General features: G+C 30.7%; 1 protein-coding gene across 1 annotated transcript; it reads left to right on the top strand.

The window, feature by feature from the left end:
* The first annotated feature begins 4834 nt into the window (after positions 1 to 4834).
* Positions 4835 to 5946, top strand: LOC145954348 (anoctamin-like protein At1g73020). Its single transcript, XM_083068381.1, has 5 exons — positions 4835 to 4981; positions 5064 to 5164; positions 5259 to 5350; positions 5448 to 5552; positions 5658 to 5946. The coding sequence occupies exons 3-5, from the start codon at positions 5286 to 5288 to the stop codon at positions 5929 to 5931; spliced, it is 444 nt and encodes a 147-aa protein (XP_082924507.1). The 5' UTR covers positions 4835 to 4981; positions 5064 to 5164; positions 5259 to 5285; the 3' UTR covers positions 5932 to 5946.
* The last annotated feature ends 12985 nt before the right edge of the window (positions 5947 to 18931 follow it).

Below are 18931 nucleotides of genomic sequence, written 5' to 3'. Positions count from 1 at the left end.
GTGAAATTAAAAAGAAAAAGAGTATTAATTTAATTTTGGCTTAATTACATTTTTGATCCCTCAAGTATTGTAATTGTGCAATTTTGATCCTTAAGGTTTTAATTGGATAATTTTAGTCCCTAAAGAATTGTAATTGTGCAATTTTAGTTCTTTAATTTTTAATTGAATAATTTTAGTCTCTCAAATATTATAATTGTGCAATTTGAATGTCTCCCATTAAAAAATTAATAATTTTAAAGTTTTAATATATAAATAAATATATATATATATATATAATAATTTAAAATTATATAATTATTTACTTATTTAAGTTAACATATACTATAATTTTTATTAATGTAACAAATGATATATATTTATTATTACTAAATAAATAAAATGTATATATTATTAATAATTTAATATTTCTAATAAATTAATATCAATAATATTTTTAGTATATTTATAGATAAACTCATAATTTAATAAATATAACTTAGCATATATATGTTAATATAATTTTACAAAAATATAAATATACTAGATAAGATATGTATATTTATAATTAATATACTTGTAATTTTATAAAAGTATATTAATATATAATAAGTTATATTTATCAAATTATGAGTTTATCTATAAATATACTAATAATATTATTGATATTAATTTATCAATAATATTATAAAAATAATAATATATAAATTTTTATTTATTTAGTAATAATAAACTATTATTTATTTAGTAATAATAAACTATTATACAACATCATTTAATTATAAAAACTTCAAGTAGGGGTCAATGTAATTTTTCGTAGCTAGATTAAATGTTCTTTATTTAAAAATTAAAACATTATATTTAAAATAATTACACTAAATAATTATTTTTGTTCCTAATCTTGATTGATTTAAAAAATATCTCTCCAAGTTGTAGTAATTTATTAAATTTTCATTTTATTAATTGATTTATGAGTTTTATATTTAAGTAGTAAATCAGTAATATATAGGTAATGAGTATAAATATATCAGTATTATATTTAAAAATTCAATGAATCTATATATAAAAATTAAAAATAAGTAGATTGTTAATTATAAAAGTAAGTATATAGATAAAGATTAATTAAATATATATATTATTATTCATAATATAATTAATTATCAAGTGGTGTGTAATATTTAATATATAAAAGTTATACCCGGTATCAGTGTTAGTATAACCTGTTTGTCTCTCTCTATATATATATATATATAGTAGCCAACATCATAGTAGTTGTAGTCACAAAATAATGTCAAAAAATTAATTAGATTATATGAAGTTGTACTATTTAGTTTAAATTCGCCGAACTAAGTCTTTAGTAAACTTGAACAGACCAATCAACTTTATCAATTCGCCATGCTAAATTCAGATGACAACCTAGGTGATTATATCTCCAACGGTCAAGGTGTAATTCCTATGCCATATCTCCAAAAATTCCAAATCCCATTAAAAATCAAGTTATGAAGAATATTCTTACTCAATTACCGGAACATATTTTTAACTTAAAAAATCTAACAACAAGATCAATCACTTACATATGAAATATCATATATCATTCTAATCGTAAAGAATAATCATACGCATTAAATATTTAAAGAATATAATTAACATATTGTTTTTAAAAACATATTTATATGTTGAGATTTTTAAATAAAATTTTATAAAAAAAATGTTAACCAATTTTTAAATATTTAATAATTTTAAAAATTAATTTAGATAATATTTAATAATTTTTAAAGTATTTTTGAATATTCAATAATTAAAAATATGAAGATATAAGATAAAATATATAAGTGAAATAAGGGGAAAAATATGAGGAATTTCAAATTCTTACATTTTTGGGAGAATTTGAAATTCTATTATTTCAAAGAATTTCACAAATGCTTGGAATTCAAATTCTTTGTAAATTCTCCATCCAAACAAAGTATTTCACCTCAAAAATTTAAAATTCTTCATTTTCTTTAATTTAAAATATAGGTAATGAGTATATATATAATTTGCTTTCCTTTTGTGTTTCATTTTCTCTTTATGCTTTTTTAGTTTATCAGCTGTCGTCCTACATGTGTTTGTTACCTTTTTCTTGAATTTGGATTTTATACGATGTAAGTTTTAATTAGAGATTCAACGAATCATATTAATATTAAAGATTTCAACAAATTATATTACTATTAAACATCCGATGAATAAGAATCTATTAGAAGAAATAACTTATTTAACATATTATATAATAAGTTTTTATGTGATAAGATCAATGAATAATGATATGTTTTAAGAAATAACTTCTTTAAGATCTTATATAATAAGTTTTTATATGATAAGATCTTATAATATTATAAGTGTTTAAAATTTAATAAACTTTTGTATTTCAATATGTTAAAAAGTAATTATATAATTTTAAAGTATTGGATGTATAATTATTTAAATACTTATAGGATGTTATTTCATTTTAAAAATAAAGAAAAATTATTATAATTAAATTTTGATTGAAAGTAAAATAAAAATATAAAAAGTAACTAAATAACTTAAAAAAAAATAATTAGAAAATTAACACGTATAAGAAAGAAATAAAAATAATTAAATATAAAAAGTAACTAATTAAAAAATAATACATATAAGCATCACACATAAGTACTTAAAAAAATGCCAAAAAAAAATAAAAAGTGTAATTAGAAATGAAGGTAAAATTTAGAGAAATAAGAAAGTTTATGCGCGACAAAATTTTAAGTTGCCTTTTTCACTTGCTAATAAAAAGTTTCCTTTGTTGATACATTATTCAAAAAAATAAAAATAAAAATAAAATTAAAATTTTAATATTTTTATAAATATTAGAGAGATTTTATTATGATTTGAGTTATAATTTTTATAATGTTTTGATTTAATATTGACTGAATAAAGTTGTCATGAATTGGGCTTATGGGTTTTTTCCACTTTTGGGCTCCTAAACCCATTATTAGAAACCAAGCCCAACCCATTTACTTTCCTCTGAAATTTAACAAGTATTTCATTCTTCCCTCTGAAACCAACCCCAACCCATTTAGTTCCCTCTGAAATTTAACAAGTATTTCATTCTTCCCTCCGAAATTGAACAACACAGCTTTCCACTGCCCTAGCACACATTCCAGACTCCCTCGCCGGCCACGACACTTCCTTCCCTGTTCTCTTGGAGACCCATCTTTGAGAAACCAATTCTCCCCACGAATGTAATCATCTAATCACACAAAGATCTCACCTTTTTCCTTTCCAATTTCTCCTTTTCTATTCAACTTCTTCAATTTCTCCTTCCCTGTTTTCTTTGAATTGCTGCGGTGACCCCTATGTTCTAGGTAGTGTATGCTTTTGAAAATTTTGGCTGTGCTCAGGAAAATGACAAGGGTGATACATTCAAATGGCATCCACCGCAAGCCTCGACGTCGCCAATGGCCCCGTGATGAGCCTCCGCGCCCTCCTCAAGAAGCTGAACCGCATCAACGCCATGGAGGACTCCGTTTCCCAAGGGAAGCCGCTCAACAAGGAGCAGGAGGAGGTCCTCCGCTCCAACCCTCCGTCCTCGCCCTTATCGACGAGCTCGAAAAGCTCTGCCAGCCTCTCGCCTCCGCCCTCGCCGACGGAGCTTGAAGCCTCCGCCGCGAACAGTTCACGGCGCCGAAACCCTAGCCCGAGAACTCTGGCTCCAGACTTTGGCCTCAATAAGGGCGTTTTGAGATATTGTGCCTGTCAGGCTCTTACTTGGTTGCTGATAGTGGTGGCCCTCGCAATCGAACTGGTGGATTGACTGTTTCCCTTGCAAGTCCTGATGGTCGTGTCATTGGTGGAGGAGTTGGTGGAGTTCTTATTGCTGCAAGTCCTGTTCAGGTAACTAAATTTGTATTGGTGCCTGGATATTATATGTGGAAGGTCATGGTTCACAGATCAAAATTGGAAACTTGTTAAATTTTGATGTTTTATTACAGTAGGTGATACTTGGGAGCTTTATATGGGGCGGATCGAAGTCCTTGTAAAGGAGTTTGAAAAGATGGGGTTTATTGTTGAGAGAGTTGTTGGCATTGCAGATGAGTTCATCAAGGTTAGGTTTTCTTTCTAAAAAGGACTTTTTAAGTAATTTTGTTCCATGGTCTATCAATCTTTTGATATAATCAAGTTCTGAGTGTCTAATTGAAGCTTTTTGATGAGTGGCTAAAACTTATTTGTCATTTGTTTAGTTGGCTGCACCTTTGGAGACACTTGGGAGGGCTGCAGCTGAACTACAGATCAAAAAACGGACTCTTATTGGTATATGCAAATCCCCCAAAGGGAGAATTTGTTCTTATTACTATTTTTAAGTTCACTGTGTCAGATGGTGCTAACTAGAATGTGACTGGTTGTGCAATTCCCATGTTTCTGTTAATGTGTCTTGTAATAACTGCCAGGTATGGATTTGCAATTTGAGGTGGAGGAGGTGGAAGCTTTTGTGAAACAACCTGATGGTTCTGTTTTCAGTTGGTGTGAGCGTTTTCAGTGCTATTGTCACTTGATATATGGAATAGTGAGTTCTTTCGTTAGACATTTGTCTTCTCTACAATCAAAATCTCTCTTTGTAATTTGATGTGCTTGTTAGCCAGTTCCACGCATGCTGCATGCTGCATGTTGTTTTATCTGATTCTCAGATTATAGGTGCCTTAGCTTTCTAATTCAAGAAAATATTAGGAAAATGCATTCTTGTGATTATGAATACAAAAAATGTGACATGTTAATAAATAAGCTTTATTGTTGTGCTATGACTACCATGGAATTGCAGTGTTGTATGAACTCTCCTATTGACATGTCGTAACATTTTGGCTCTCTTATAAATTGAATTTGCAGGTAAACAATAGCAAGTCAGCCAAAACCTTTAAATTTGATGGAAAAGAAATCCATTGGGAAATTGGAGAGAATCTTCTTCAGAAATTGGAATCAGAGAACATTGTTAAGCAAGTCTTTCCTTTGCATGGTGTTTTTACTCACATGTGCCATCATTTTTTCTCTTGATTAGTGTGGCTTGAACCTGAACTAATATTGCTTTTGGTTGATAGATGAAAAGAAGAGAAAGAAACTTCTCAGAAGTTGGGCACTTCATTGGTGGGACTTAACTAATCAGCCAATTGATGAGATTTATTCTTACTATGGGGCAAAGGTTAATGTGACTATGACTCTATGAGCTTTATAACATTATCTGAAAATGATATTGTCCATTCTCCTTATCCAATGATGGAATGAATAATGTGCAGATTGCAATCTATTTTGCTTTTCTTGGAATGTTCACAAGGTGGCTGCTCTTCCCTGCTGCATGTGGGCTTACATTGCAATTGATAGATTTTGGGTGAGCCAATCTGTCTGTTGGTTTTTGTTTATGCTACCACTTCTTCTATAGTATTGCATCTAGTTAAGTGGTTTTATGGCTCCTCATTACATTTTAGGTCATTGAGATTAGTGGTGCTTCCTGCTTTCTTCATCATAGTGATACTTTGGGCAATAATGTTTTCTCAGTTCTGGAAACGTAAAAATTCTGCACTGTTAGCAAGGTATTGTCTTACTTTTTTTGGGATCAGTACAATCACTTTTCTCATTCAATTGCTTTGATTCTTCCCTCTTCCTTCACACCTTTTCCCTTGTGTTTGGTATTGCAGATGGCCTATTAGTTCTGCAGTTGCAGCTGACCAAGGATACAAGATTCTAGGCAGGAAGGCCAGCTCATGGCAGCCCCCAATGGAACTCTTGAAAGTATTTGAGTCTGATAGAGCTAAAGAGAAGGAAATATTTCATAGACATGAGTGGCTTGGGCGTCTCATGCGATTCAGAAATGATGCTATAATTATCTTTGGCATCATATGCCTCCAGTTACCATTTGAGTTGGCATATACCCATCTTTATGAAGTTATTGGTTCTGATTTAATTAAGTAAGAATACGTATCATTTTTTTTTGTGCTTCTACTTATTAGTGTTAGTTGAGTATTCTGTTATGTCTTTTATGATTTTTCTTTCTCTGTGTTGTTCTCTTTTTCCAATAATTCTATTTTGTTCTTCCGTTCTTGAGTCTCAATTAAAGTATCTTCTGTTGTGTTTATATAATTATTGGTCTTTCAACATTTATTTTCTCATCCTACTATAGTCTTCTTTCTAGCCTCATTTCATGTTCTCTTTTGACTCTTTGGTGGCAATTACCCTGCTATAGTCTTCTTTCTGTCAAACTAAAAAGTTTCTGGTAATCGATTACAACAACTGGTAATCGATTACCAGAGATTTTCTTTCCTGGCATAATTGAATGTAATTGCTACAATAAATTTTACAAAATATTTTTAATCTTTTTAATAATTAATTTAGATGTAACATCTTGCTAACTTACACTTATGCTTGAGTTGTACTAATTTGATGATCTTAAATTTTATAAAGTTTTACTTACATACAAAGATGAATTTAAATTTTAAACTCGATGGCTTGTTAATTTTATAAAGTTTAAATTCAAATTTTGAAATTTTCATCTTCTGGTAATCGATTACAAGAAATGGGTAATCAATTACCAGAGAACCTTTTAATAAGTAAATTTCGAATATATGATTTTCCATTGTCTGGTAATCGATTACATGTATAGGTAATCGATTACCAGACTCTTAAAAACAAATGGTTCCTTCAAATTTAGTCATCAACAGTTAGTGAGGGATTCATCCCAGTTAGTGACGGATAAAATACGTCGCAAATTGTGACGGATTTAATCCCTCACAATTTGTGAGGGATTTAATCCCTCACAAACTGCGAGGGATTAAATCCCTCGCAAATTGTGACGGATTCTACTTAATTAAAGTCATCACAGTTTGTGACGGATTTAATCCCTCACAAATTGCGAGGGATTTAATCCCTCACAAATTGCGACGGATTTTTATTAATTTCTAAACATTTATTATTTGAAATTAGTGACAGAAATTATACTGTTTGTGATGCCTTAATTCTGTCACTAATTGTGACGGAAAAAATAATCCGTCACTAAATATTTTGTGACGCCAAATTTTGTGACGGAATCATTTCCGTCACAAATTCCGTCACTAATTCATTTGTGACGGATTTTATCAAAATTAGTGACGGATTTGTTCCCTCTCTAATTTTAATTTTTCTAGTAGTGAGAATTCTCAAGAACTCTTGCTCAATGTTATTCATAATATCCCCCTCTGTACAGGGTTGCTGAATATATATATCTTTACAAGATAACTTAAGATAACTTATAATTTAATCTAATAGCAACTCTTTATCTTATTGGCAATCTTATTTAATAACTACTCAATCCTATCTATTAATATCTTCTTAACAACTAATACACTTCTAGCACATATAACAACTGTGCACAAGATATTGGTTCAGAATACAATATAAATATTGGCATTATAGAATGTTCATAAATGCTATTTCTATGTCGATTGATCAACGTTCATCATAATGTGTACCAAATGTAATGATTAATACACAAACATTTTATAACGGGTGTGAGCACACGTGACATAAAAAGTGCACATTCTATGGTGGGATGTACAATAACATACAAAAAAGTGTCACAATGGATATAATATATGTAGATATAAAACTATTTGACATATAAACTACATAATTTGCGTGTTGATTTTAAATGAGAGTCAACAACATATATTGTGTGTCATTATAGTATATACCTACACTAGTGCAAAATATATAATCTACGTCAGCCTTTTCTCGTCGGACATAAAAATATCCAATGTAAAAAAGACAAAAAATAAAGCAAACTTTTTTATGTCGGATTACATTGGGGCCGACGTAAATTTTAAAATCTACGTCGGATGTGGCTGATGTCCGACGTAGATTTTCAATTTTACATCGACCCTAGTGTAGTTCGACGTAAAAGAGCTTTTTATTTCCCTTCCAGCCACTTTGTCTTGTTCGCGCGTGCCAGGTTTACACAACAGAGGAAATTTTTTTTGGTGGTGCGATTTTCAGCGAAGGGTTCGTGACTACATGTGGGCGTTTTCGGTCATGACAATTTTTGGCAAAGGGCTTCTCGACATCTGTGGGTGATTCCAGATCTTTCTGACCGATTGGATTGGGCATTTTTTGAGTTTTGGACGATTTGAGGTTAGTATATATGTGAATGAGTTTTGGCTTCCTTCTATTGTGTATGAATCTTACTGGGCCGAGCAACAACTATTGTATGAGTTTCAGTCACGACGATTTCCGACAAAGGGTTCCTCGAGTACGTGTGGGCATTTTCAGTCACGACGATTTCCGATGAAGGGCTTCTCGACATCCATGGGTGATTCCAGATCTTTCTGACCGATTGGATTGGACGTTTTATGGGTTTTAGACTATTTGAGGTTAGTATATATGTGAATGAGTTTTGGATCTGACTTCTGAGTTTAAGATCCATGTTTTCTGACGAATACACGTCTAGAATAGAGGAGGTGGAGGTGGAGGTGGAGGTGGATATTTTCTTGTTGGCAACAATTTTACGTCGGTCCTTGGCGATGTCCGACGTAAATTTATGTCTCCCGTATTGATATCGAACTATTTTACGACGTAAAAAGCCTAAAATAACATACGTAAAATACGTCTTTTGTAGTGGTGCTACACTTTTTAACAATATTCAAACATATATTGTATCTATAGTGTTGGTAAAAGTAACTTTTAATGACAAATATTATGTTACTATAGAGTGTGTGTCATTAGATAATTTTTTTTGTATTGATCAGTCAATCTGAACAAGTTTTTAAAACATTAGCCATGAGTCAATAAAATAATGGATCTTTGAAATATTAGTATATGTTAATACATTATTCTTAAGATTTACATCTATTGCCACAAAAAATATTTTAGGATATTTTTCATTTGATAAAAAAAGGTACTTAGTAATATAAATATAACTATTTTATGTTTGGTTTAACAAAAGGTTTATGAGATAAGACAAATAAGAAGATAAATATGATAAAAACTCAACTTTGGTACTCAATAAATTTGATAATTTTTTTTTTTGTTTCAAATATAAAATACTTAAAAGAGTAAAATACCAATACTTATTCTCTTTAATAAGTATATCTTTTTTCTTTTGCCTCTCTTCCATCAACATCGTCATTATCACTACAATTATCACTATTGTCACCATTATCACAATGAAATTATTACCACTACCACCATCACTATTACTACCGACACTATTATCATTGATCATCGAAGTTATCATTATTTTTATTGTTACTACCATTATTACCATAGTCTTCATTACCACTATCACTATTATTGTCCTCACCATTACTATCTTCATTAATGTTACCACCATTGCCATGTTGTGTCACTACTACCTAGTGTGACACTCTCTACCACTCATGCATTTATTATCACTTATGCTATGAAAATTTTAAAAAGAAAACGAGTGGAATTTATTTATTTTTAAGTAGATAAAAGAATCACATACTCAAACGACTGTAAGTTCAAACTTTAAATAAAAAAAATAAAATAATAAACAAGTAATTGACTTTTTAAAAACCAAATGAACAATATAAACTAAAACATGATAAACTAAACCCAAACATAAACAACACAATAAAAGCATGGAGTGAGACTTGTCCAATTACATTCTCTTAGTGAGAAGTAAAGGTTCGACAATACACACACGTACAAATATACATAACACTATATCAATTTTAATTCACACACATATAAAATAATAGTTCATGTCATGCAATGTATCTCTATAATTTAATAAACTTACGCGTGGGCACTAATTTGAAATCGCACATAAGAATAACCCAAGAGTACAAGATAATCAATGAAAGACCATACCATAGTTGTCCAACACTAACATTCTCAATTAGGATGAAATTCATCAATACCTCATCACAATTATAAAGTTTTGCAAGGTACTCCAACCTTGGGATAAGCATAGGCCATACAAAGATCTCAAACCAAGTCGCATTCAAGGTCAAGATCCTCAAATCTTTAAAGACCTCCCTTGTTAGGTTCATAATCATGCCTAACAAGATCAATTTTCATACTTATTGTTCCAACTTCCAATCAGTTAACATTTTTGGGGTCATTACATATAAGATGTTGTCTGATTTGACACTCATTAAGTCATCATAATTTTGTTCTTGAAAAGACGTTTCGGTGGATTAAGGAATGTGTTTATACATAACCCTAACATCCACTCCTAATTGATGTGGGAATTTATGACATACTAGAACAAGCCCCCAAGTTAAGAGTAGGGGGGCAAGAGTGGCCAAGATCCTCCTTCTAGTTCCATTATTTTGGCTTCATGTTCACTAACATTGTTAGGGTTACTACATCTAAGCTAGTTTTTGTTTTAGTATTTGTTGGACAATTACAATTTTATCCTTGAAAAGACGTCTTAGTAAGTTAATAGAGGAGGATGTTTATAAGGTACCCTTCAAATTTTAAGCAATGTGAGACTTTTTGACATACTAGATACATGAATCATAAATATTCATACTATCTAATGTTCATCAAATATAGTTATTAAGTATCTCAACTGTTCTCATTTTGAATCTTATTCCATTAGAATAAATCCTCTCAATTCTTAAATATCATATTCTCTAGTCTCATGTATCTCATTATATCAAGGTTAATTTCACAATTGTAGTTTTGAAAACTCTTCACATTAATTTCCTAAGGGACTCTTGTTAAGCACACAGAACTCCTTGCTTAGTAGGGAGAGATTAGAGAGCAAGAGTTACTATATGACACTCTCTTGCTTAGCACGTTTGCAATCTCATGCTTAATGCCTAGACTATGGATAGGAAATGTTGCTTTATAGAATTTTCATGCTTAGCACAAACCATCTTATACTTAGTGACAAAATATTTGTTGTTCATTGTGACTCTCATGCTTAATTAGTGTGAGGACTCTCACCCTTAACATCAAAACACTGAGACTCATTATGCCTCTTATGCTTAGTAAGAAAGTAGTCTTTCTTAATGTCAAAAACAATACACATTCTTCAGGACTCATGCACCTAACAAGAAATGGGTTTTGCTTAACATTAACTTATAAGTCATTCTTTGTGACTTTTTCGCTTAGTGTGAAAAGCCTCATGCTCGACACCATAAACATTGATACTTTCTATAGTTAAATTTTTTTGTAAGCTTTTAAAGTGTGATGTATCAAATGAAAACTCTTGATTTTGTCTTCTTATCAAGATTTTCTCTTTCAATCTATAAACATAAAAGAAACAAATACAATCAAATATTTTCCAATTTTGTAAATTTGGTTTACCCAAAACAACTTTCTAATGGGATTTTCTTGTTCAATGGTTGGAAGCCTATTCAACAAAAATACTACACGTGGTAAAAAAATTCCAAAAGTTACTTAAATTAGACGTTTGAGATCTCTACACACCAACTTAAGGAGGAGTCTTGACATTAATTATGAAAAAATTTGATTTCTAAGAGATCTGAATAGGATATTAAGAAAAAAATTTTAACTAAGAAAATTACCATAATCATTTGATCTTCAACAGTTAGTCAAAGCTTCTGCACTACAAGAAATGTTACATATAGTGACATACAAAAAGTGTCACTGTAGGTACAATATATGTAGGTATATGTCTACTTGACATATAGTTATACACAATTTTAGTGTTGATTTTGAATGAGATTTAACAACATATTTTGTGTGTCACTATAGTCTATACCTACACTTTTTAATAATATATCAACGCATATTATAGTTATTGTGTGGGTAAAAATAATTTTGTGACATATATAATGTCACTATAAGGTGTGTATTACTGTATGACAATTTTCTTGTTGTGCGATAACCATCTCCTCGATGGAAGACATAAAATAATACAAAGTATTTTTTTTTATTAGTTTAACTAATCTATTACCATTTGTTAATTTGAATTTTGGGTAAAGTTAGTTAGTCTTTCATATGTAGGCTTTACAATCCAAAACAAAAATTGGTGGGCTCCATGTTTCACTTTTCTTTTTTTTGAATTTCGACCACAAAGATTAATAATAGTATAGTTGTACTGTCTTTAATAATATTAATATGTTCAGAAATAGAATTGAAAGCTTATATGTTCGTAAAGATTAGGTCATCATTGGACTACAACATTTATTCACGATGGTTAATTGTATTCACGATCGTTAAATGTAATATTACCATGTGAAGATCCTCAATGCAACATCAACAATCTATGATAGCCTAGCTACGCTGAATTGCTGACGCACGCTCCTTCCTACCTTTATATGTATTTTTTTATATTTAATTTTTTTTTGGATATTGTATTAGATTTTGGATTTTGTGCATCTAAATCCTGTATCATATTAGTTTGACAATATTTTATGCACGCATGAAACTAAATTACCAAAACGACAATGGGTATTATATTTTTGTGTTTACGTGGCATGCATGTGGATTGTAATTTTGCCTTCTTTTAGTAGATTGAAACGCGCGTTGTCGGTATATATATATATCTTGTAGTATGTCACTGGATCGTCAAACCATGCATTGAAAGGAAAGAAGGGTCATTAATTAGGATTTGTTTGTTTTATCTTTAGAATATTTCTTCTCATCTTATACATTTTTTTGTTTTGTTATACATAGAAGAAAACAAAATACGAAACTAAGATATACTTCAAATTAAAGACTATTTTAATATTTGTACTTTTGTAGTTATGTCTGCGACCATAACCCTAATCTAAACTTCTTGTAACCAAAAATACTATCATGGTGTGTTTGGATGAAAAATTTTACAAATTTAAGGAATTTTAAATTCTTGATATTTAAATTACTTTAATTTCAATTTCTATCATTCTTAAAATATTTTGTTTGGATAAGTCAATTCAAATTTATCAAATTTTAAATTATTAGGTTGGATATGATAATTTGATTCCACCATGGTAAAATTGATTTTAAAAATATATTTATATGTTGAGAATTTTTAAATTAAATTTTATAAAAATAAATATTAGCAAATTTTTAAATATTTAATAATTTTAAAAAATTAATATTATATAATATTTAATAATCTTAAAAATATTTTTGAATATTTAATAATTAAAAATATGAAGAGATAAGAGATAAGATAAAATAAATAAGTGAAATAAGAAGAAAAATAATATGAGGAATTTCAAATTCTTACTTTTTTGAGAGAATTTGAAATTCTACTATTTCAAAGAATTTCACAAATGCTTGAATTTCAAATTCCTTATAAATTCTTTATCCAAACAAAGTATTTCACCTCAAAGAATTTAAAATTCTTCAAATAAATGAATTACTCCATTTAAATTCCCCATCCAAACACACTGTCAGGGTTGTTGAGCTTTTTAATTTGCAATGGTTTTATAATCACAAATGCAATTTTAATCACATTTGTCTACATTTTTTTTTAAAGATTTATACTACTGTGGCTGTAACTGTAATTTAAACTTTGCACTCAATTGAAGAGGTTAAATATATCCAGTGAGACAAAATTTACTATAATAAATTGCACATATGTGTAATTTCTCGCTAAATTTGTAGGCCTTTCACCTGTAAAATTGCAGTGCAACATCTTTTTCCTAAAATTTTATTTTAGAACCTTTTTTACACATGCTCACAAATTTCGAATAACTGATGCCTGTGATCAAGTTATTAATATAACTATATATGAGATATACCAAATCTTGGTTTGGGGATCTTCAGTGTATAGTCACATGGGAATTGTGCTTGCTAGTAGAGAACTTAACTATTCTTTTTATATAAAATTAAGATAAAGATGGGTTTAGTTAATTCTGGCTAATAAAGCCTGCCTCAAATTTAAAAATCCAAGAAGGATCAACATCAACTCGTAGATAGCAACTAGCAAGCCTTGGTAACCGAAAATTCTCTTAACAGTCACCTTTGGTCGTCATGGTTTTTTGTGGGTATTTTGCTTGTCAGAAATTCCTCACATAGGTTCATCCCTAGTCCAATAAGACTCCACCCCCATATTCCCTTGGCGATTAATTAGATGATCTATTGTATCAAAGAATCTTGTTCAACCATATCTTTTGTCAGGTGTGAACCCTTCGTTGGGGTTCTCACTCCTCAATCAATCTCATTGTGGAATGTGGACGCCTACCTATGTACATGTAATTTTGCTGCTTTTAAGGTGGGGACCACCAATATGGAGAAGGAAAGCTACAACTAAGAACCATCCATCGATCTCTTTTGAACCATGAAATTGTGTATAATATACACATACACATCACCGATTTCTCCCAACTTTCACTCTTTCCCATACACATTAATATAATTTGTTACATATCAGTCTCACAAATTAAAATATACACATTCTTCCTCTGACTTTAGGGCATATATATCTCCATGGGTTGCCCACAAACATATAAATTAGGGTCTTCACTAGGGTTTTAATTTGTGAGAACTAATTAAAACCTCATGTGTAGTGTACAATCACAATATACTAATCAATATGGTACATGATAAGCTTAAATATGCTGGCATCATTATACTTATTGCATTATTGTTCACTTTATAATTTCTTTGGTTTTGTTCTTTTAAAAGATACATTGATGAATTAAAGGCCCTCAGCTTAGTTCCTATTCAATGCGAGACTTTTGGTGTGGGATGTAACAATACCCAGTATTTATCATGTGTGTTTTTGCAGTGATAACAGAAGAGAGGAACAGAACCATATGGACCATGCATGGTCTAAAATACACTTTGTTCAAAGGGAGGATCCATGGACTAGCTAGTCAAATACATTGGAATTCGCATGTGTAATTAATAGGTGCAAAATTAAACTATTGTCTCAAGTTGTGAGTATAGATGATGGATCATTCGTAGGTGAGTGGATAAGTCATTGCACCAGTGTTTGAGGATTAGAAACGTACCTATCACAGGTAAAAGGGAAGTGGGGAAAAAAAGAAGAAATACAGAACAAAAAGACGAAATGAGAGGAGCCCTGGGAAAGCTGTAGTGCTGGATAAGGGGAGACATGAGTAGGGGCCCATGTATATAGGAATGTGGGATTATATCCCATCCCATCCATGCATTGTAGTCATGTCCTTTCACATTCCTACCTACCTACGTTTCATGTATTCCCATAAACCCTTCCTTAGTATTATTACACTCCAATACCAATATACATACATACATACCCCACATTAGTAAGACAATATAGTCTAATGAAAATCACCTACATGCATGATTGCAATCGATCAAATTTGTACCAGAGAGAATCGGAGGAAAGAGCCAGCAATAGCATGCATGATTATCATTTATTAGTAAGAGATTTATCAATCTAGTACACTGTGAATGTGTACTATTGATCGAAGAAAAAGTCGAACATTATTAGGTTAATGCACTTTTTTTAATGTCACATAACATTTAAGAATTTCTTCTATTTATTTAATAAAAAATTAATTTGAATTCTTAATTCACTTTATAAAGAACTTTACTTGCTTTTTCTCCAATAACTCGATTCTTATATAAGAACCTGTTCATATAAAAAATCATGTCACAGTAGTCCAATAAAAAAAAAATTAATTATATAAGAACTCTAGAGTTATATAAGAATTTGTCTGAGAAAATAATTAAAAACTAGTAGCATAATGGAACTGAGAGAGAATGGAATAGGATGGTGGTGAGGGTCAGGGTCAGGGTCAGGGTGAGAGTCCGAGGCAGGGCCCTTGACGGCGACCATAGGGTATAGTATCAATGTCTAGGTGCCCGCACTGCCCGCGTTGCCCAACATATGTATTAGAGAGTGTTTGTTGTCGTCTTTACTCAAAGCTGGCGTCGTTTTCCGCTTTGCCCGGCCAATGCCAACTTTTGATTTTTGAGGGAATAAAGTTTGCACACCAAACACAGCACTAATGTGATGCAAATATCATAACATAACATAACATAACATAAATCGATCCTTGCTTCATTTCGTAGCTAGCTACTATGTTTATCTAATGTAAGGACTAAAAGGCATGTCGGTCTTGGATCTCTTCTGATTTTTCTGAGCTCTGAATTCTCATAAAATCTGAACCACTCAGACCCTGTCTCGCTCTCCGGACGGCACGCGCGCTCAGGCTGTTCAATTAATTTCATTTTATGATGCCTTCATTCTGCGTACACATATCACATCACATTTCAGTATTTCGATCCCAATAATTGACATTCCCAGTTTTGTTTTCGTGCTGCCTCACCTTTCCCTTTCCCATTATTCAATTTATTATTCTTTTCTTAGACCCTCCCAACGTGACATTATGTATGTATTGGCCCTACTCTTATGGTCTCCAGTCAAGTCCATCTCAACGTACACCTGCACACACCCTCTTAATTTCACATTCTTGTAATTTCACTACCTCATCATCTATTAACTATGTATCTTCTAGGGATTTTCATGCATGCTTCGAACAAACATCATCCATGCCAATTTTGCTAGTCAGATTCACATACTTTGGATTGTTACAACAACTTGTTTTGTTTTTTATATTTGGAGAATGTTTTGATTTGGTCACACAGTGCGAATGAGACCGGCTATATATATTGGGTTGTTCAACATTTTCATATGTGATGTGAACATATAAATTTTTCAGTCTTAGTCCTCATCTTTATACTGGCTAGCTAGCTTTTCCAAAAGTTGGAATCAAAGGTGAAAGAACAACACTATAATTCCCTTCAGTTAATCAAATAGTCTAAGTTAATTAAACTATAAAGCCTTGGATTCTTTCAGTCTCAATGAGTCAAGGCCCACGCCAGACGATTAATTTTACATGGATAGCTAGCTATTCAAGTAATTAATTATATATTTCTTTTGGATAATTGAATATATATCAAAGAAATATCACTAATACGACTAAATAGATAATGAGAGATCACCAAATACTGATTGGTTACTTGCTATCTTATAACTTAAGTGACTAAGATTAATTTGTCATTCATCATCGACAGTGTCTCTCAATCAATCAAAATTTTGATTGACAAATGGTTCAGCGAATCGGAAACATATAGACCCGCTCCTTTTCGTAGAATCTCCTCGTTCCGTCTCTTGTGATCGCATATTTTTGTTTCTCTAACTAATTATCCTTGACTTTTAATAACGTGTTTTGAGAATTTTTTAGGTAAGCAAATGAATTGGTTAATTAAAATTAAAGTTGTTTGAAACTAGACCGTTTACACGAGTCAGCTTGTTCACATAATCATGTACCTAATTGTGATTATACTGATTACTGTAACATTTGGCATAATTCGCTCAATAATATATGCTTACAAGTGATGTCCCGATGATGTTTAATTTGTCTTCATGCAATTAGATAAAACAATATAAAGTATTATGAACACTTGATTTCGTGAGTGCTCCTTTTAGTCATTGTGATTAGAGTATTTTTGTTACCTAGTGAAGAATTTCCGCTAATCGCATACCTTTCGATCAATTCAAGTAATCATATCAGACCGTGACCCAGAATTCCAAGGAAATATTCTTCAATACAACCTCTATTAGAGAATTACGGTGCACATATAGGCGCACCGAATTTCTTTAATAGGCTTCGATCATGATAAGTTTTAATCAATAGTATTTGCATTTAAAATTTCAAATTACAGTATTCTTGATTGATTAAGTGTCTCATTAATTAAAGACTTGAAACAAAATAAGTGTCTCCATCTAATTGTGTTTGATTGTGGTAGAAGCAACATAATTCTAGTAAAAATTCACGTCCCTATTTTTGGCTAAGATCAAATTTTACGTACCTATAACATTATAGGATGGAATCCCGACTTTACCTAAGAGAAAAAGAAAACATATTATTATGACAAACCAAATGAAAGTAATGGAAAAAATATTGGAATTATTATTAAAGATGTTGGTTCAAGAAGTATATGTTTAATTGTCCTAAAGTAATGTCTCATATTTCAATAGATAGGCTGCTTTGCTGTAAATATTTTATATTCACATGATTGTTTTATTAACATGTTATTAATTTGAGTTTCTTAACATGTTATTAATTTGAGTAAAACTGAATTCGAATATCTTAAATAAAGTCTTAAATTCAAATCTTAACATTTAAAAGATGTAATTGAAAAGAAAGACTTTAAAAAGTTGTTACTCGTTTTCCTATAATTAAAAAAGATGTTTCTATTGTTTTTGCATTCAAATTTCATGTCCAATATTTAGTTTTAACTATTTTCTCGTTTATCACTTATCATACAATTCATTTTTTTTTTCTAGATTAAAGAGTATATATCCTTCAAGAGAGACAACTTTATATGAGTCCCAAACAAAGCAACATGCATGGTAGAATTAGTTCTCATAATTTGCAGCAAGAATTTCACCAAAGTTTTCATGTTATATAATACTAGATGTGCTATTAAAGTAATTGAGAAAAAATGTTATGTAACAGTGCGTGCATCACTATTAAACCTAAATTAATATTTATTTTAAAATATTAGAAATAATAGTTTTCAATATATAAAAACGTAATACCTACAAACAGTTCACATTAGCTGAATGAAACACTGTTGTTGGTCTCGTTAGGCAGAGTGGACATGAGAAGTAGAATGGTATTAACAAACTTAAACAGAATCATTTGCCAAAGAACATAAATATTCTAATATTAACATTGCATGCAATATCTAGTAATTACATTTACTCTTCACATTCTCTTAGGAAAATAAAAAATGGTCAGTTCTCCTATTTCAGTCTATACCAATATGAAAACTGAAAACAGATAAGATTATTAAATAGTGAAGCTTTCTTAAGCTTCCCATGAGAGCAAGTTCTTCCAAAATAAGCCATAATAGAAAATGGTCATGTGAAAGAATTAATGAACCGATTCATTGGTCGTTACATTTCCTTGTTTGTCCGTTGTTCACCACCATATAACAGTGAACCATATACACCTGTATATAGGGTCAGTGTAGTTTCAATATTTCCCTGAGTGATTGTGTACCACAG

The sequence above is a fragment of the Cajanus cajan genome, chromosome 2 (assembly GCF_000230855.2).
Source record: "Cajanus cajan strain Asha chromosome 2, NIPB_CcT2T_4, whole genome shotgun sequence".
Classification (NCBI taxonomy): Eukaryota; Viridiplantae; Streptophyta; class Magnoliopsida; order Fabales; family Fabaceae; genus Cajanus; species Cajanus cajan.
The sequence above is the reverse complement of the archived record's forward strand: the minus strand, read 5'-3'. Positions and strand labels throughout refer to the sequence as shown.